The following is a 19,540-nucleotide window of genomic DNA, read 5'->3' as shown; positions in this document are numbered from 1 at the left end:
GTAGAATTTCTTCCATTCCTGTCAGCCCTTCAGGATCAGCAGACAGCAGCGGTCTCCCTAGTTTCTTCTGGAAACTTTCCACAGTAGAACCCCAAAACAGTGGCCAGCGGTCCCCAAGGCAGGTTCTCTCCTGCTGTGTGGTTAATGAAGCTAGTAGGCGGGCAGCTTCCCCCCACCCCCCCCCCCCCCGGTTGCCATGGAAGCGGCCAGGGCCGCTGGCCCTCTGAAACCGGAAAACAACAGCAAGTGCAAGACCACACATTCCATCCTGCCTTGCAGATTAAGCCAGCTGTCAAGCCAGGGTGAAGAACCAGGCGGAGGTCCGCAGCGTGGAAAAGCAAGCCTCACGTTGGAACTCCCAGATGTAAGTAACTCCTCTGTTCTTTCTCGAAAAGTGTGTCTCGTAAGACAGTTATTCATAGCTGCAGAATTTCGGCTGCACTGCAGGCAAGTTCTGCGACCCTTTGAAGAGCCACTGTGGGCGTCCCCGTCTTCTGGCAGAATTTACATTTCCCGAGCATAATGTATACTTACGGTGGCTTTTACCAAGAAAGTGTTTTTTGTTTTGTTTTGTTTTGGTTTCTTTCAGGCTTCCAGGCATATGAATTGCTCTTTATGGAGATTCTGCCTTTCAAAGGAAACATTTCCAGGGCATTCAGCAAAGAATGAAATGGTCTTCTCATTTAGTCTCTAAACAGATAAATTTACTTAGGGTAATATTATTATGTAACAGATATCTCCATGGATCCGGGGCTTGTTGTTTCTATTTAAAACATTTGGCTCTACTTCCTTGTCGGTCTTCAATGCGAAATAACAATTACATAAAAGAGATGATCAGGGGCGCCTGGGTGGCTCAGTCCGTTAAGTGTCGGACTTCGGCTCAGGTCACGATCTCACGGTTCGTGACTTCGAGCCCCGCGTCGGGCTCTGTGCCGACAGCTCGGAGCCTGGAACCTGCTTCGGATTCTGTGTCTCCCTTTCTCTCCCTGCCCCTCCCCGACTCATGCTCTGTCTCTCTCTGTCCCTCAAAAATAAATATACGTTAAAAAAACTTTTTTTAAAGAGCTGATCTATCATAGCTCTTTTCCTTATCGTGATCCCAAACAGAGAAAACTGGGAACTCTCAAAACATCAGCTTATACTGTTCCTTTGCTCTGTTCTTATGTGACAGGATTACATTTATTGCTTTTTTATACACTGCTCATTGGAAAACGTACGAAGATAAGAAACGAAGTTTAGATGAGTATTAACATGTGGACTCGGGGGGCGCCTGGGTGGCGCAGTCGGTTAAGCGTCCGACTTCAGCCAGGTCACGATCTCGCGGTCCGTGAGTTCGAGCCCCGCGTCGGGCTCTGGGCTGATGGCTCAGAGCCTGGAGCCTGCTTCTGATTCTGTGTCTCCCTCTCTCTCTGCCCCTCCCCCGTTCATGCTCTGTCTCTCTCTGTCCCAAAAATAAAAAAAAAAAAAACAAAAAAAACAAAAAAAACGTTGAAAAACATGTGGACTCGTTATCTTTTTTAAAAAATTTGTCCTTTTATTTAAAAGTGAAAAAACATATTAAATACTGTACTACAAGGCAAGAAGATGGGGATTTTTTTAGCCAAAACCGGTAATTCTTACACAGTTCTTGTTCATATAGTTCATTCTTTAACAAACATGTTTGGGGCAGGTTTTTTGGGTTTTTTTTAGCAATAAAAGTGTTGGTGTATACTGAGGAGAGGAAATTATGCATAATACATATAAAAACCTGTCTTTAAAAACTACCAAAATTATCAGACCTCATTTGTTTGAAAAAAATTTTTTAATGAAAACAGTGATCTTTGGGAAATTTTTAACTTTTATTTTTAGACCAAATAATGCAGTATGTGTGAACAACAAAAAAAAGATTCTCATTAAATTTTTTTTTACAGAAATTGGGCATTTCTGAAAATAACAGTTTTAATAAAGTATCTATGGAAATGAGTGCTTTTCAATAGCTGACGTAGACTTCCCAATTTTCTTTTTCCATACTAGTATTTTTATTGCTTAATGCTGTTATACTATCAACTTTCTAAAAGAATTTTTAATGTGTATTTATTTTTGAGAGAGAGACCGAGTATGAGCAGGGGAGTACTATCAACTTTTTAATTCAGTGTCCAGTAGATCGTGCCTCTGTGTCAGTGGGGAGAACAGACAAACCACATAGCTCCATGAGTGTACGATCAAGGGCACAGACATGGGCCTATGTGCCAAGCTGGGTGGGGGCTGAACCCCAGTGATCGGATTAGCCGGGCATAGACCAAGTCATTAGATGGAAAGGGGTTTGCAGTCATTGGTTAACTAGTTCTCAGAAGGTTCTGTGTCAAGGAGAGGTACAGTAGCTACATATTTTAGTTAAGACTTCCCATTGGCTCGCTCTCTGAGGTAGCCTGCCCCCCATATGCAGAAGCAGCACTCAACTAATGTCCTTATTTTTAAAGCTAATTTATAAATGTTCTTTTCAAAAAGTGTTTCTTTTTTTTTTTTTAATATAATTTATCATCAAGTTGGCTGACATACAGTGTATACAGTGTGCTCTTGGTTTCGGGGGCAGATTCCCGTGATTCATCGCTTACGTACAACACCCGGTGCTCATCCCAACAAGTGCCCTCCTCAGTGCCCATCACCCATTTTCCCCTCTCCCTCGCCCCCCCCCCATCAGCCCTCAGTTTGGTCTCTGTATTTAAGGGTCTCTTATGGTTTGCCTTCCTCTCTGTCTGAAACTATTTTTTCCTCTTCCCTTCCCCCATGGTCTTCTGTTAAGTTTCTCAAGTTCCACATATGAGTGAAAAAAATAATAAAAAATAAAAAAAGTGTTTCTGAAATGTTTACGCCTACTGGAACTCACTTCATTCATTTTGTTTCCTATTCCCCTAGCATGAGGTTCCTATACACGCTTTATGTTAAAGGGCACAGAGTCTAGTGATAGAATACGAGGCAGTTGTATAGAAACGTGACCCTAGGATGGGAAATAACACTGCAATTTCCACCACAATTCTCTAGAACATGTTTGGCTGTCTGGGTTCAAATTTTAACTTTTTCTTACCAGCTCCGTGACCTTTTGAGTAAGCTGTTTAGCCTCTATGTGTCTCCGTCTTCTGAGACGAAAATGGGGCCATCGTGTCTACTTTTACTATGATTTTACTAAGGATTAAATGATATAAAATATATAAAAGTACTTTGAACAGTACCTGGCATGAAAGCAGCAGTCGTTGAACGTTACTATTAATCAATTAAACATAGGTATGGTTCCCAATTTCAATGAACTTTTGACACCACACATGTCCCACATTTCTTATTGGGAAGTACGTTGTCCGTCATCGATGACCATTTTCTGTATTTAGCTGGTTTAGTCATGGGAACCCAAGGCTGTGGAGCAGTAAGTGTTGATGCCGAAAAATGTTGATACGGTAAAATGTCTTCTCTACCCAGCAGTCTTAACTCTCGCGGGAATCAAGAGTCATGTATCCGGCAAGTTATGTTTGAGGTGTCTTGGATATTCAGGTGGAGTTTTCAAGGTGCTGGATATATATGAGCATGGAGTTCAGGGAAGAGTCTGGAAGCAGGTTAATCATCAGCATATAGATAATATTTAAGTCCATAGGTTAGCACGCAAAGGAGTGGATATACACAGAGAAGAGAGCCAAGCACTGAGCCAGGGGCAGGCAACAGTAACAAGGAGGAAGAGGGGACTCCAGCCAAAGAGAGTGGGAAGGAGCAGCCATTGGTAGCGAGAGAAGCTGGAGAATGGGGTGTCAGGGAAGAACAGAAAGTTCTTTGCTCAAGAAGGAAAGAATAGGCAACTGTGTCGAATACTGGTAAGAATTCAAGCAAGATGAAACCAGGCAACTGACCATTGGATTTGGCACGCTGGAGGGAGGAGTCACTGGGAAGCTGATGAGAATGGTTTGAATGGAGTGATATTAACAAAAGCCTGATGGGAGTGGCTTAAAAACCTAACAAAAACATGCACAGTCTCTCTGTATGATTACAGATTTGCTCATAAAAAGCTCGTTTTTAGTTTCTTTTATATGGTAGACTGGTGTAGCCCTATAAGGGAAACAGGTTTGAGGGGCGTCTGGGTGACTCAGTCGTTTGAGCGTCCGACTCTTGATTTCAGCTCGGGTCACGATCTCATGGCTGTGAGATAGAGCCCTGTGTAGGACTCCATGCTGAGCATGGAGTGTGCTTAAGATTCTCTCTTCCTTTCTTGATGCCCCCTCCCCCGCTCACATGCGTGCGTGTGCGCTCTCTCTCTCTCAAATAAAAAAAAGAGAGAGAGAGAGAAACAGGTTGGAGGCAGGCAAGAACCGCCATCCATAGCCCTAGCTACTAAAGTTTCATGAAAGAGGTGGGATCCAAGGACAGTTTAAGAGATGAGGCTGGTTTCTCAGCAGTTGAGAAATACAGAACTCTCCTAGACACAGGGAACAACATAAGCCGCGTGAGGGAAGTACATACACACACACACACACACACACACACACACACACATTCCTTCAGGACTTCTTCCCACAATATTTCCTGATGCCTCTCCCTTCCAGTTTTGATCCATTTTCCATAAAAGGATCACTTCCCACTTGCATCTCCGAATTGCCTGGCTTCCAGGGCCGTTAAGAAAGCCAGAATCTTCTCGCGGCCAGAAGGGCTAAAGAATTCATCTGGAGTCACACCTAGACACCATTTCATGGGTGCTCAGTTTAGCCCAAATTGTGATGCTCAGATGACCCACTGGAGCTCTGCTGTTAGCACAAAAATAATAATCTCTAAGGAGTCGTCAATGAAATCAGGAGGCATTCTTCTCAAAAAAAAAACAAAAACAAAAACAAAAAACAACCTTTTTTATTTTAGAATAGTTTTAGACTCAGAAAAATTGTGAAGATAGCACAGAGACTTCACATATGCCCCTACCTAGTGTCCCCTGTTATTACATCTTACATCAGAACGGACACGCACTTGTCACAATCAATGAACCGATATCGATACATTATTATTGTTAACTAATGTCCACATTTTATGCGGATTTCCTTAGATTTTACCTAATGTCCTATTTCTGCTCCAGGATCTGACATTACCTTTAGTCATTGTTCCCAGGAGGCATTTAAAGACCCTTACAAGTCTTTCATGAAAGCGGCAAGGTTTAACTTGCTTATGGTTCCAATATTTGGAACTAAAACCCTAAAGGAAAATTTAATTCTTAACGCTTCTAAGATTGAATATCGTTGGAATGGTTGAATACAGATGAAAGGAAAAAGCGTAAGGCTTCTGTCCTGGGGAAATAGCTCAAGCTACTTTATGAAACCGTCATAATGCACCTCACTGCGTGGAAGATATTAGTCCCTTTTTTATTGTTCTGGAAGTAGGTCATTAAAATATTAAAGCTTTGCAGGCTTTTTTTTTTCTTCTCATCTCTTAGAAAAGGGATTACTCTGACTCATTTTTCCTTGGCAACCTCACACTCGTAATTTGAGCAAAGCGGTCCCAGGTTAGTTTTACAAAACTGGACGCTTGAAGGTTAGCTCTTGGGGGAGTCTGTAGTGGGGGCTATCATAATCCCTCCATGGACAGCAATTAGGGTGATGCCTTCTAATGCTCACCACTATCTGTGAGATCAGTATTTACCAACTCTGCTCATTCTTCCTGTGAGCCCTGGATGGATGTGTAGGGTGAAGTGAAAGGACAGTGATCTGGGAGCCTGACTTGGGGCTCATGGTCATCGTTCCAGGCGAGTGTGTTTCACCGTGTGTCTCCATCAGATTTACGAGAAGATTCCTAGGCAACTGCAAGCCTACACGGTGCTGATCGGTAAAGCCACGGAGGATGGGGATGCCTCATGGGGCTTTTGCCAGATGTCATTCAGTGGCTTTCAGGGGGGACTCACAGGCAAGGCTTAGGATGTTGGGTTCGAATTTCCCATCCTCTTGCCGATACACAAAATCTCAGTATGCTTCCTTTGTCATGGCTAGGCCAAACACCGAAATTCCTGCTAAAGAGGATGCATTTTGCTTGCTGATTTTGGTAACATGATAACACTGCACAATTCCAGGAGGTGGAAGGTAAAAGTGGAAGTAAAGGGTCAGTAACATGCATCTCTGACTTAGCTAATGTAGGGATTTATAATGTAGGGATAGTATAAATATTTATGGAGTGCCTCTATGCATCAGGCACTGTGCTAAGGACTGGGGAAACCACAGTCAACAAAAAGACCAGGTTTTTGCCACATCAGAAACCTGACTTACACAGCATACCGACACCAAGGGGTCCGGGATCCGATTAACAAACGATGGGCGAAATCAACACCCAGTTGAGCTCAATGCTTTCAAAACACAAAATGCTTTCGTTTGTTCAAGTTGGCTCTCAGGTCCATTTCCATTATTGAATACATTTAATCTAAAAGCAGTAATCAACTGATCCTTGAAGGAGTCCTGGCTTCGCCAACCACTGGGCACAAATAAGTTCAAATGCACATTAATAGCTTGCATTTTGCCAATTTGTGTTTCCACCTCCCTGATACAAAGCCTTGCCTCCTTCCTACCTCTGTGTCTACACAATAGAGCCCCCAGGAATGTCTTACATATGCTCAGAAATGATCCCTTCACTTGATTCTGTCCCCAACCACCATTGGATGGTGACTGTCCCTTGCCTTAGCCATGGGGCTCCCCACTGACCCACTGCCCAAAGAGGAGTGACCAGGGGCACTCCCATCCATCCTCCAGGGAAGGCCAAATGGTGCTGCTTGTCCCTCCTTCCTCATCGTACCAGAGCTGTCCTGCACTCAGTGCGCAAGTGGGAGGAACGACTCTGTCCCCAGCCCGGTGTCGTCACCCAGATAGGGGCCACTCGTGCCCCACATCTCAGGGTTCTTGAGAGCTGTCCATGCAGCCTCTGCCTGCGGCTCCGCAGGACTCAGCCCGTGGCATTAATTAGTCTGGGCTGAGAAGAGACAAGTGCCATCCTGTCCCTCCACTCAGCCCTGCCCCAGGCCTTCATACACGGTCTTCACACTTCCTTCTTTTTTCCTCGACAGGTCCACACATGCAAATCACCACCTGGATACAGGCCCCCCTCAGAATTCATGAGACGTGTCCAGATGCCTCATTTACGCTGGGCTGGACCCAATGCAGCATGACTACTCTGGACAGTTTTGAGCTTGGTATTTCAGAAAGCCAGTAATGGAGGTTGGGATAGAGTTACCCCAAGAGCTTCCTTATGATCCAGTCTAGTGAGAGTAGTAAGACACAGGAAACAATTAGTAAACACTGCAGGGCTGTAAATAGAGTGGCTAGCGTGTTTAAAAAAAACTTTTTTAACATTTATTTTTGAGAGAGAGAGGCAGAGTGTGAGTGGGGGAAAGGCAGAGAGAGAGGGAGACACAGAATCCAAAGCAGGCTCCAGGCTCTGAGCTGTCAGCACAGAGACCGACGCGGGGCTTGAACTCACGCATCACGAGATCCTGACCTGAGCCCAAGTCAGATGCTCAACCGACAGCCACCCGGGCACCCCTAGTGTGTGTGTTTAGTCCAAAGGGTGGTTTGATATGGGTGCTTTGTAATTTCCTTATATTCTCTATATTAGTTTCCTATGACTACCTAACAAATTTCCACAAGAAGAAATGTATTCTCTTACATTTCCGGAGGTCAAAGTCCAAAAGCAGGCTGACTGTGCTAAAGTCAAGGTGTCGACAGGGCTCCTTCCTTGGGGAGGCTCCAGGGGAGAATCCGTTTCTTGTCTCTTGCAGCTTCTAGAGTTTGCTGGCATTCCTTGGCTTCCAGCCATATCGCTCCGATCTCTGTTTCTGTTGCCACATTGCCTTTTTCTCCTCTGTCTCCTCTGGTTTCCTCTTAGAAGGACCCTTGTGATTACATTGGGCTCACCCAGATAATCCAGGGTCTCCCCATCCCAAGATCCTTAACGTAATCACATCTGCAAAGTCCCTCTTGCTCTGGAAGACAAGATTCACAGGTTCTAGGAATTAGGACACGGACACCTACAGGGGCCCTTACTCAGCCCCCACCGTATCTACCAGGGATAAGAAGAAACCAGAAAGCAAGTGTTTTGATCACAGTCCATACCCTGCTGCCCCACTGAACAATTTAGAAATGGGAATTGGACACTTACTTCAATTGACCGGTTTTGCTCACTAATGATTGCAAGCCCTCCTGTTCCCCAGAATCGCAGAAGGACGTTTGTAAATCCGAGTTGTTGTTTGTTACAGGACAAATGGGGCAAAGAGGCATTTTTGCTTTATGTTGAGCCTGTTCTTTATTCAAATGTTTTGATGTAAGTAGTGCATTAAATGTGCCAGTAACTTTTATGTTTCTTTTTAAATTTTTTTTTTTCAACATTTTTTATTTATTTTTGGGACAGAGAGAGACAGAGCATGAACGGGGGAGGGGCAGAGAGAGAGGGAGACACAGAATCGGAAGCAGGCTCCAGGCTCTGAGCCATCGGCCCAGAGCCTGACGCGGGGCTCGAACTCACGGACCGCGAGATCGTGACCTGGCTGAAGTCGGACGCTTAACCGACTGCGCCACCCAGGCGCCCCTAACTTTTATGTTTCTTTGGGGTGGCTTTTGGGATGCCCTGACAGAGCATGCTAATATATCCCTATTATCATTATGGTTCCGACCTTATAAAATATCATAGTAGAGTACTAAGTACCACGTATATGTAAGCATACTTACTGGCAGTAACAGTACTCACGGACAGACTCTACATTTCCACGTGCGTCCTGCTACACTGACGTTATATCCTAGTGTAGTAGGTATTATCATCCCTGCGCCATGTTGACAGAGACGACTCCGCAAGTCATTTCTGAGTGGCCCGCAATATACAGCGAGTTGAACACGAACCGTCACAAAAATAAAGCGTGGTGCTCTTGAGACCCAAACCACACACTTGAGGTTAATTTTGCCTAAATGCCAACTTATGGAGACGTGAACTTTATTTCCTCTTTCTCTAGATGAGGAAATAAGTCAGATGATAGCGAACAGTTTTGCGCCCACTGTATAAACCCAAGGAGATGCGGATCATACCAGGATCACGGTGAATCCTGTGTCGCGCCTCTCACTGTGAACTGTGTAAGTAAGGCCCAGGGGCAGGAAGAGCCCTTCATCAACAGAGAGTGCACAAGGCGGTGTCTTCAGAGGCAGACACTCGGGAGGGCGTGTGAAAATGCAGTGGCTCATAACACCAGGGCTGGGGGTGGAATACGAGGAAAGAAAAGATAACACTTAACCACAGTAAGGAAGCGCTGGGGAGAGACCCAAATTCATGTCCCTTTCAACATTATAAGCTTTGGACTATTAAACAACAAAGCTATCCCTTCTCTTGTAAATATCATCTTACATAGGGGCGCCTGGGTGGCTCAGTCGTTAAGCGTCTGACTCTTGACTTCAGCTCAGGTCATGATTTCACGATTCGTGGCTTTGAGCCCTGCATCAGGCTCAATGCTGACAGTGCGAAGGCTGCTTGGGATTCTCTCTCTCTCTCTCTCTCTCTCTCTCTCTCTCTGCCCCTCTGCCCCTCCCTGGCTCTCTCTCAAAATAAAGTAAACCTAAGAAAATAAATATCGTATTACGTAGCATGTATCTGTAACCTACCTCCTGCGGTGCATTTGTGAGACAGAGCCAAAGAAAAGAAAAATGCCCCAAATCCGTTTTTTCTCAAAGAGCTTCTCAAGGTCCTACACCTAGAGTGTCCCCGCGAGCATCTCATGCATGAATGCAGAGTAGGCAGGACGTTCTCCTTGGCCTGCCTGGGAAGGGTGATTGCACAGCCACGGACCAGTGGGAACTGGACCCGGGAACAGGTTATCCCTCAGCTCTGGTGTCCTCAAGAGGAGTCCCCGCCCCACAGACTCCCAGACTTCCTATTTAATCCTTGCCATCCCTTTAACAAGGCACAAGTAGGAATAAAGCCTAAAGGGCAAATACGCTCGGGCAAGAATATGTTTATGTAAATCCAGATGAAGGCTTACCCAAGTGCCCTTAGACCCCTATGTGAGAGGAGGATTTTAGCAGCAGGCATCTGGAAAGAGTGGATAAGCCTTGACCAAGGAATTGAGATGAAGGCACAGCAAGGAACCCCTGGGGACAGGAAAGATACCGTGCCGACTCCGTAATCTCGCCTGTAACTTGTCTTGCCAGGAGCTGCTCTGGCTGCCGGTCTAAGGAAACCACCCAGAGGCCCCTGGCTCAGAAGATGAGCTGTGCCTTTCCGGCGAGGGGCAGGGGCAGGGGCAGGGTGGGCATCTTGAAGAGCAGAGCCCCAGGCAAGCCATGTGGGGACGCTAAGAAGGAAACAGGGACCGCTTTCCCTGTGCTGTTCCCTCTGGATCTCCTGCTTCCCGCGCACGAGGACCTTTGTCCTCACCCTTGCCTCCCTCATCCTCCCCTCTTTGGCCGCCCCACCCACCCCAGGATTGGAGACACAGACACAGATTTATCCAGGGAGGCTGGAGCCAGGAGTCAGCAAATGGAGAGAGGTAAACCCTCAAAGAAAATACGGAAGTGTTCTCTTACTTAGAACCCACTGTGCTCTCTCTGTCTCTGTCTTCCAGTTCATCTCTGCCTGAATGACCTTCCTGACGCACAGAACTAAATAGGTCTCCCCTGCTCACAAACCTCCAGCGCCTCCTTTTTGCCTCTCTCTGGGGCCTCCAAAGGGGGTGTTTGCGGCCAAGGGAGTGCCCAAGCTAAGCCAGTGGGCTGAGTTGAAGGTACTCAAGTCTCATTTTTATTTTTTTGTCTCAGATTAAAAAAATTCTACTCTCTGTGTATGACTCACAATGTAGATAATATATCAATAGGGTAGTTGTAATGCTTTCATAAATAAAAAGTTACATCTCTGGAAGAGGGCTTTTTGTTTTTTTAAGTTTATTTATTTATTTTTGAGAGAGACAGAGAGAGTGATCGGGGCAGGGGAAGAGAGAGAGAGAGGGAGAGGGAGAATCCCAAGCAGGATCTGCGGTGTCAGCACAGAGCCCAATGTGGGGCCCAAACTCACAGACCATGAGATCATGACCTGAGCCGAAACCAAGAATTGGACACTTAACCGATTGAGCCGCCCAGGCGCCCCACTGGGGAGAGGTTTTTTTTTTTTTAAGTTTTTATTAACGGGGTGAGAGTCAGAAGGGTTTGAAGACTAAACCCCTGATCTCAGGGTTTGTCCTAACCCTGCCTTGCCTGCGCTCCAGCTCATGGGCCCCAGAGACACCAAGGGCTCAGTTTCTGAGGTTTTGCTCGAGGGACCCTTCTAGCTGCAGCCCTTTCCTTTCCCTTCCCCCAAGCCCTTCTCTGCTGGCCCTAAAGCACCCCATTGCGAGACTTTCCCTGTCCTTGTGCCCAACACTGGCTCCATGTCATTAATAAGCACTCACCAATCGCATTGCCTTTTAATTAACTGCCTACTCGGGCAGTTAACTCCTTGGGCAACCCATTCGACCCCTGGGGTGAGCGAGGCCATCTCAACCGGTCTCGGTGTTAGCAACACTGGGTACCTTTGTGATCAGATACACTTCAAGAGTAAGGTCTATGTTTCGCCAGGTGGGATACACCCAGAATTCCAAATTACCTCCTTGTCTGGAAGTTCTCTCCTGTTCGCCCCGCTCAGAACCTTCAAGGAGTTTTGCAGAAACACACTTGGGGAACTGCGTTTGTGAGACATCCTTGCCTAGCTCCCCAAGTCCTGGCTTCCAAGTGGGTTTCTTTGAAGTGCCTGGACGCTGGCTGTCTTCTGCCTTTCTTCCTGTGTCTGGGGTCCAGATTTCTCTTTCAGGCCCTCTGCTTCTTGCTGGAGCATCTCATCCGTTTCTGGTCCTTATTGACCCCAGTTGCTTCAACCGAGACTTTTCCCTAAGTGCCTTTCCCCTGTCAAAACAAAACAAAACAAACAAACAAACAAAAAAAACACTTTTAATTTCAAATTAAACTCACTTCTGAATTAAAAATGGGAAATCACGCTGAATTGCTAGTTGCTGTTAGAATTTGGGGAATACCATCATGGTTTTCCACAATTGTATTTTTTCTCCTTTGTGTTGAGACTGTAGAGTTCAAACCACCATTATTCAAGACATTTCAAATCTGTTTTGGGCAAACGGTCCAAAGGCTCTCCTCCCACCGACACACGATCTTCTTACTAGTAATATCTTCTTATAAGCTGGTCCAGTTTGAAACATTCCTCTTGGAGCCAAGTATAAACATTATCTAAATGTTGGGTGTAATCCTAGACTGAGAAGGAATCCGTGTGGAATTTGTTTTGAAGTAACTGATGTCTGTATCTGCTCACTTCAGAAGTCTTTGCTTTCGTGCAGCTAATTGCTGGCATTAATTACTACCGAGATTTCTTCAGCTGTGACATAAAACTAATATTTGAACTGATCTGAATAGTAGCTCTAGTTTTTCGACACGTTCGGTGATTTAAAGACTCCAAGATTTAATGAGCGTACACGGTGTTTCACATCTTGCCTGAAAAATTTAGGTGGATTGAGACCACCTCGGTGTTTCTGATGGCTGCATAAAGCCACGTATTATGCTTGCCAGAAATTCCTAGTGCCCACCGATACCCACGTCATCCTCTCCTCCCTTGGCACAGTGCCGGACCTCGTTTCCAAGCTGCTTGCAGAGAGGGGGTGCCGCGTGGCTGAGTTCTGGTCAGTGAAAAGCCCACAGAGGATCCAAAGGCCTGGGAGATGATAGAGCCATGGATGAAAGCTTGAGCCCCTACATGACCACGTGGAGCAGAGCACACCCTCCCCACCCCCACCCCCCACCCCCCACCTCCTCAGTGGCCTCAGACTATAACATAGGGAGGAATCAACTTTTCCTCTAGTTTCACTACGTATTTATTCATTTGTGGGCAGAATCCAGCATAACATAAACAAAATGGCACAGATACGTCACATTGCCCCTGCCCCTTACTAAGCCCCCGCCCACAGTGGTGGGGGACGGGATCGGGGAGGGGACTCCTCTTAGGACACAGGAGGCAAGCCCTGATGATGGGCACACAACAAGCTGGGGTGCTAAGAAAATGATGAGGCAGAACAAGTCAGAAGGCTCCCCCCCAACAGGACCCCTCCACTCCCCTCTCCCACCAGCATCCCCATAGCCCATCAGTCTCTCTGTCCTACTTTTGTTTGGTTTCTTTTTTATTAATTTTTTTTAATGTTTATTCATTTTTGAGAGACAGAGAGAAACAGAGCGTTGGGGGGGGGGGGGGAGAGGGGCAGAGAGAGAGGGAGACACAGAACCGGAAGCAGGCTCCAGGCACTGAGCCCGACGCGGGGCTCGAACCCACAGGCCGCGAGATCATGACCTGAGCCGAAGTCGGATGCTCAACTGACTGAGCCACCCAGGCGCCCCCCTCTGTCCTACTTTTGGATGTTTCAAATTCTGATCACCCTGTGCTAACTACATAGATAACTTTTTCTTTTCTTTTTCTTACTCAGGAACTATTCCCCTCCTCAGATACTACCTCTTCTGTGAAGCTTGTTATGACATCTTCTATTTCCAGGCGAAGTTAGGTGTAGACTCAACACCCCATACAAAATGCTATTATAGTGATTATCACACACCATGCCCAGCACACAGCAAGGACGCAACAAAGGTATATTGAATGAAGGGGGGGGGGGGCAAAAGATAGTTTGCCCAATGTCAGCATACTTTTCTCACTGCTTGTTACAGAAATCCAATTCAGACTGGTTTGAGTAGGGGGAAAAATTTTTTGGCTCACTTATTTCAGAAATCAAAGAAGGATGTCAGTCATGGCTTGATCCTGGTGTTCAAAAAAGTTGTTAGAAATGTCTCTGCATTTCTTGTCTGTTCTCCTCTGTGTTGGCTCCATTGTAGGGCAATCTCCCCCCTTCTGGAGACAAGACAGTCACCAGTAGATCAAGATTTCCCTTCTAACAAGCTGAGCAACCCGCAGAGGAAAACAACAGTTCCTTTCCCCATGGCACCACGCCCATTATGGTCAGGGGCACAGGAAGGAGCAGGGACAGTGTGATGTATCTGTGCCCATTCTGCTGATGCCATGCCGGAATCTGCCCACAAATGAATAAATACACAGTAAAACCAGGGTGTTCACGATCCACATTCAACAAATCTAAAGAGAGAAGTCCAGGGTAAAACCGAAGGATAAAAATGTCCAACTAGCATCTTTTTGGAAACCCTATAGGCTTGTTAACAGGAATATTTGTCCTACTTTGTAAGCCATCACCAGGCCTCATGCGTCCAGCCTCCATGTTCCAGCCTTTGAACTCCCTGATACCCAGAAGGCAGGGGCCACCCTGAGATCCAGCCAGGGACTTGACTGCAGGGCCGGGAAGAGGTGCTGCTCACAAATCTTTTATGATCTCTAGTCTCCCCTTGTTTCAGGAAACCAATGTCTGTTTCCCTTCCTACCTCCTTTCTTCTTCCATGCATGCCTCTGAATGGTATCAGCACCTGGAAAATGAAGCAGACACTTTTCTCACCAGGTTCCAGGCTTGTGGATAGACCCTTTTTCACCTCCCTTTCCCCTCCAGGCTGAGATCAGAGCAAGCCAGTGGTGTCCATGACAGCTTTCTCAGTTCTGATATGAAAGCGTTACTGGGGCATGAAGTCCTAGAAACAAACCTCCAGCGGAATCGAGGACAACCGATCATCTAAAATTATCTTGTAATTAATAAGTTAGTCACTGCTCCTTACTAAGTGGGGTAGTCACCACCACATCCTAAAACTATTTAAAACCGTTAAACCTTGTGTTCAGGAAGAATGCTGGCTCTATGGGAGCATTTCTCAAAGCCCTTTCTTTTATGACAAAATGCACTAACGAATACATCCTTTAAGAAAACCCTGTAACAACTTCAAAGTCAACACAAAGCACTATATAAAGCACCTTATTCAGTCCCCCAAATGGACTTTAACCTATCTCTCTGCTGCATTCCTATAACCACACGTACATTCAATAGGGCCTTTCTCAGTCCTGCCCTATTTGTCTTCCTCTTCCGCTTATGAGCCCTTGGAGGGCAGGGTACAGGTTTTGTTCATCTTTGTGCCTTCTGCTCGGCCTTGGCACATGGCCCGTGCTGAGCCCCACCCAACTCCTGCCTTTGCCTCCCTCTCCTCCCCGCTGCTGCAGGCCCTTGGTCCTCACACGCAGGCCTGGCCCGCCTTGGGCTCTGGAAGCAGAATCAAGTCGCTTAGAACCCAACTTCCATAACCTCGCTGTCTTCTGGGCTGTATCCCCAGAGCCAGCAAAGTGCCTGCCAGCTAGTGAACTCTCAGTAAACATTTGCTGAGTGAATGAATGAATGAATGAGTGAATGAATGAATGAATGATATTATGATTCCTGTGAACCAGTGTCTTACTTTCTGTTCAAGTTTACTTAGCTGAGCTTATTTTTGGTCTCCGGCCACCTGCTGACGAACGCGTGCTTCCTCCCTGTCCACCTGACCCCGGCATTTTTAGCATTGCCTCCCTTGGATTTCTCTTTGCCTTGCTTTGCCACCTCGGGGCCTCATCTTGCACCCTAAGTGTTGCACGTCTGCCTCACCTCTTTCCTGCTGTCACCACCACCCTCTTTGGACACACGTTCAGCTCCTCGGACTGACTCGTCTGTCCCTCTGCAGCCTTCCTATGGGGGCCCTGTCACCAGCCCTGGACTCTCTGAGCCAGAGGTCTCATTCCAAGTATTTTTCCAGATGCATGGTGATTTGTACATGCAGATGGACTGAATTGTATCTTTGGTCAATTCGGATTAATTGAATTGTATCTTTGGTCTTGTATCTTTTGGTCAGCCATCAGCTAACTCAGGGGAAGTGTAATTATTCTTATTTTAATTTTTTTTAGTGTTTATTTATTTTGGGAGAGAACGAGTGAGTGGGAGTGGGGGGCAGAGAGAGAGGGAGAGAAAGAATCTCAAGCAGGCTCTGCTTGTCAGAACAGAGTCCTACATGGGGCTCTATCCCACAAACTGCAAGATCATGACCTGAGTTGAGATCAAGAGTCAGATGCTTAACCAACCAACTGAGCCACCCAGGAGCCCCAGGAAATGTAATTATTCTTGCAAGACTGGAACCTGGAACCCTATTTCATAACGTGTGTCTCATTCCAACCTCACCAGAAAAGAATACCACGCATCTATTATATATCAAGTACTTAGGCCATTTTCCTCCAAATTGGACATTGATGTTGCTCCTTAAACTAAGCATGGACTTATCTTGTTTAGGTCATTTAACAGTGCTGATATATTGCTTAGTTTTGGAGTCTTACACTAAGTTACTTGATAAAATCAATTTATAACAGGTGTTCTGGGAAAGGAGGCAATGAAAAGTTCATTGCAATTAACTGGCATGTGATTAGTGTTTTCATGGTCTATTAACACGGTCAAATCTACTCTAATACTCATATTTCTAGGAGACCAGGAAAGTATCAATGGATCTATAAACAGATTAATATGATGGGGGGGGCATGTTTGTCTAGTTAGAAATTAAAGGTTACCATTAACTAAATGTTTCGCTGGTATGCATGCTATGTTGTTTCACAGGTAGCACTTGGATAGCTGAGTTCATCACGGAGCTGCTGGTTTCCTGAATTCCAGGAAGTCAGATATCGAGGGGAGGAGGGAATGTGCACGTTTAAGGGGTTGTCGAGTACTCAATACAAGTAACACGATGTTTGGAGAGTGTGCACGCTCAAAGCACCACAGATCCCTGGTGCACCCAGACAGGCGCACTGGGTCTCCTCTCTGGCACCCCATCTTGTTGCTGCTGGTGTGTCAGTCTCCCAGCAGACATCACAGGGAGTTTTATGCCTCACGCGGGTAGGCTGGCCACTGCCTGTCACAAGGCTCTGAGAAAAGATCATTTCTGCACTTGGGTTCCACTCAGGCACTTGCGTTGCCTGCCTTTGATAGAACCACAAGAGAGAAACGTTTGCGATGGATTATTTAGGGGTGTCCATTCCCCTAACCTTCCTATTTTTTTAAGCAACCTCTACACCCAACATGGGGCTCAGACTCACGACCCTGAGATTAAGAGTCACATGCTCTACGAACCGAGCCGGCCGGGCGCCCCATGACCCGCATATTTCTAATGAGAGCCTGCGATAACACAGCTGCGTATTTGTCTTTCAGTTGAGTTGCAATGAACTGGCTCACGAAGGGGAGACACAACCTTGCGGGCCCACGCTGAGACAAGAATGGCCCCACCTTCTGGGCACAGCCTCCTGCTGACCAGCGCCCTGGGCATCCTTGTCCTGGGTTGCTTCACAGGAGGTCAGAGGAACAGCACTCTGATCTTCACGAAGGAAAACACCATTCGGAACTGCACTTGCTCCGCGGACGTCCGGGACTGTGACTACACTTTGGCCAACTTGATGTGCAGCTGCCACACTGTCCTGCCTTCCGCAATAGAGCAAACCAGCTACGACGACCGACTGACCGTCTGGTTCACAGATGCATCTGCACTGGGCCTTCTGCTGAACTTCACGTTGGTCCGGGACCTGAAGCTTTCTCTGTGCAGCCCCAACACTCTCCCCGCCGAATACCTGGCTATCTGCGGTCTGGAGAGGCTTCGGGTCAACACCGAGGCCAGGCGGCTGTTGCCAGAGCAGAGCTTACTCATCCACGACGGCAGGGAAAGTGAACCCGGAGAGAAGCCCGCGCGGTTACCCGGAGGCTGGCATACGTGTATGTGTATCTCATTCTTAGATGTGGCGCTTTTCAACGGGAATTCATCCTTAAAAGCATACAGTATAGAAAACGTTGCCAACACCACCAACCATTTCCCCCACTTTTCTTACTTTGAAACCTTCCCAATTTTGAGCAACCAAAGCTATGTTGTCACGTTCATTTACTAACGTCGTCAAAGGTTCCAACCGCCAGGAACTTTGGCAAACTGTGGAGAACTTGAAAAGGAATCTGGGAACCAGGCCATGGGTATCCTTACCTTCAACTTCACCTGTCTGCCCAGCCCCCATTCACATATACACAGCCCATATACACAGCCAGCCCTCTCTGCTCTGCTCTGAGCCCAACCATGGAAGCTGTTCAGAAAAACAAAATAAATAGAAAGAAACAAACAAAAAACAAACCCCAAAACACAAAGCAAAAACAAAAAACAAGCAAACAAAAAAACCTACTTCAGTCCAGAACATCTTGTGAGCCAGCTAGAGGCCAGGCCCGGGCTCCCGGGGGTCTGGGCAGAAACATCAGATGGGGAATGGAGAAAGCAGGCCATGTCAAGGACTGCTTAGCGGGACTCAGCACAGGGGATGACGCCCCAAGGAAGATATCTTCCTTCAAAACACTGCCTTAGTTTCTTTTCTCTTGCTTCGTTTTGTTACACTGGACTGGAATTCCCCTAAGAAGGGAACGCTAGATTTCAGATGCTTCAGGACTATGTGTTCCACAAAATGATTCGGTTCTCTTTAGACTGATGTTTTCCAAAGACCTTGCTAGACACGTCTGCACTGAGAAAGGGGAGTTTTGAGAGTGGAACAGGCCTGATTAGGGTGGGACCTTAGGACCAAAGGAGAGCACTGGGATTTGAGGAGTGTGATACAGAAACGAAAAGTCAGGGGACACAAAAACCGATGGCAGAGATCTCAACATTTTGCTTACAGCAAGACCTAAACCCAGGGAGTTTCTCTTGTGGACCTTTTGCTTTCATTCTTTCTGTCTTTGCCTTCCTCCGTCTTGGTCCCCGGCGTATCACTTCGGCTTTTTCTCCCCCTCCCCCTCCTCCCTCCACTCCAGAAATAAGAACTGCATTTAACATCACTAGGGGCTAGTCTGGGAACCTAATAATCATTTAGAATGTGGTTCTTATGGGCACAAGTGCTCATACTACTAAAATATAATGAACAAAAGAATGTTTAGTCCATCTGGATGTTTAATTCTGGGAAGTTAAGACACTTTCTCTGACATGGTTGACATAAAAGGGTGTGGTGACAAAAGAACTGAAGCAACATATTTAAAAATTTTAAAAAAAATTTTTTTTTTAACGTTTATTTATTTTTGAGACAGAGGGAGACAGAGCATGAACGGGGGAGGGTCAGAGAGAGAGGGAGACACAGAATCGGAAACAGGCCCCGGGCTCTGAGCTGTCAGCACAGAGCCGGACGCGGGGCTCGAACTCACAGACTGTGAGATCATGACCCCAGCTGAAGTCGGACACTCAACCGACTGAGCCACCCAGGCGCCCCTAAAAATTTTTAAAAAGTCAACTGACCTCAAGGTACAAAGAAAACTTTTCCTCATATACTCAATTTATCATTGAGACAGAATGTAAAGAATCCATGACGATGATGCTACAAATGTCCAGGTCAAATGCAGGAGGAAGCAGAGAAATAATCACATTCATAATGTGATAATGGTAAGAAAGAGTTTTATTATCAAATAACAGGATATCTTGAGGTTGATGATTTCAGATCACATTCACCACATTTTTCTCTTAACCTTAAACATAGGGTAACCGAAATAACCTGAAATGTCTACATTTGCTTAATTGGTGGGGGATTTGGCCATTTGGGCTAATTA

The 19,540-nt window shown here is 46.3% G+C and overlaps 1 protein-coding gene and 1 long non-coding RNA gene across 4 annotated transcripts in view; one reads left to right on the top strand and one right to left on the bottom strand.

Moving 5' to 3' along the window:
- The first annotated feature begins 255 nt into the window (after nt 1-255).
- C5H21orf62 (chromosome 5 C21orf62 homolog) lies at nt 256-18,148 on the top strand. 2 transcript variants are annotated; one of them, XM_058731903.1, is made up of 3 exons: nt 288-364; nt 8,981-9,098; nt 17,135-18,148. In XM_058731903.1, the coding sequence occupies exon 3, from the start codon at nt 17,200-17,202 to the stop codon at nt 17,857-17,859; it is 660 nt and encodes a 219-aa protein (XP_058587886.1). In that variant the 5' UTR covers nt 288-364; nt 8,981-9,098; nt 17,135-17,199; the 3' UTR covers nt 17,860-18,148. The 2 variants fall into 2 exon arrangements, with proteins under 2 accessions (XP_058587885.1, XP_058587886.1); XM_058731902.1 differs by lacking the exon at nt 8,981-9,098 and having other exon boundaries at nt 256-364.
- Nucleotides 4,929-19,540, bottom strand: part of LOC131512795 (uncharacterized) — a 29,561-nt gene continuing 14,949 nt past the window's right edge. Inside the window, exons 2-4 of one of the 2 annotated variants that reach the window (XR_009262315.1) lie at nt 18,142-18,362; nt 11,593-11,888; nt 4,929-7,960 (exon numbers count right to left, since the gene is read on the bottom strand). This is a non-coding gene — a long non-coding RNA (uncharacterized LOC131512795). Of the gene's footprint in view, nt 7,961-10,566; nt 11,889-18,141; nt 18,363-19,540 lie in introns of those variants that run through there. The other variant, XR_009262316.1, reaches the window with a different exon arrangement.

The sequence above is a fragment of the Neofelis nebulosa genome, chromosome 5 (genome assembly GCF_028018385.1).
Source record: "Neofelis nebulosa isolate mNeoNeb1 chromosome 5, mNeoNeb1.pri, whole genome shotgun sequence".
NCBI classification, from domain to species: domain Eukaryota; kingdom Metazoa; phylum Chordata; class Mammalia; order Carnivora; family Felidae; genus Neofelis; species Neofelis nebulosa.
This window is presented reverse-complemented; position numbering and strand designations above follow the sequence as displayed.

Bases quoted from the DNA above. Each gene is read 5' to 3' on its own strand.
- C5H21orf62 (XM_058731902.1), top strand. From the start codon at position 17,200: ATGGCCCCACCTTCTGGGCACAGCCTCCTGCTGACCAGCGCCCTGGGC.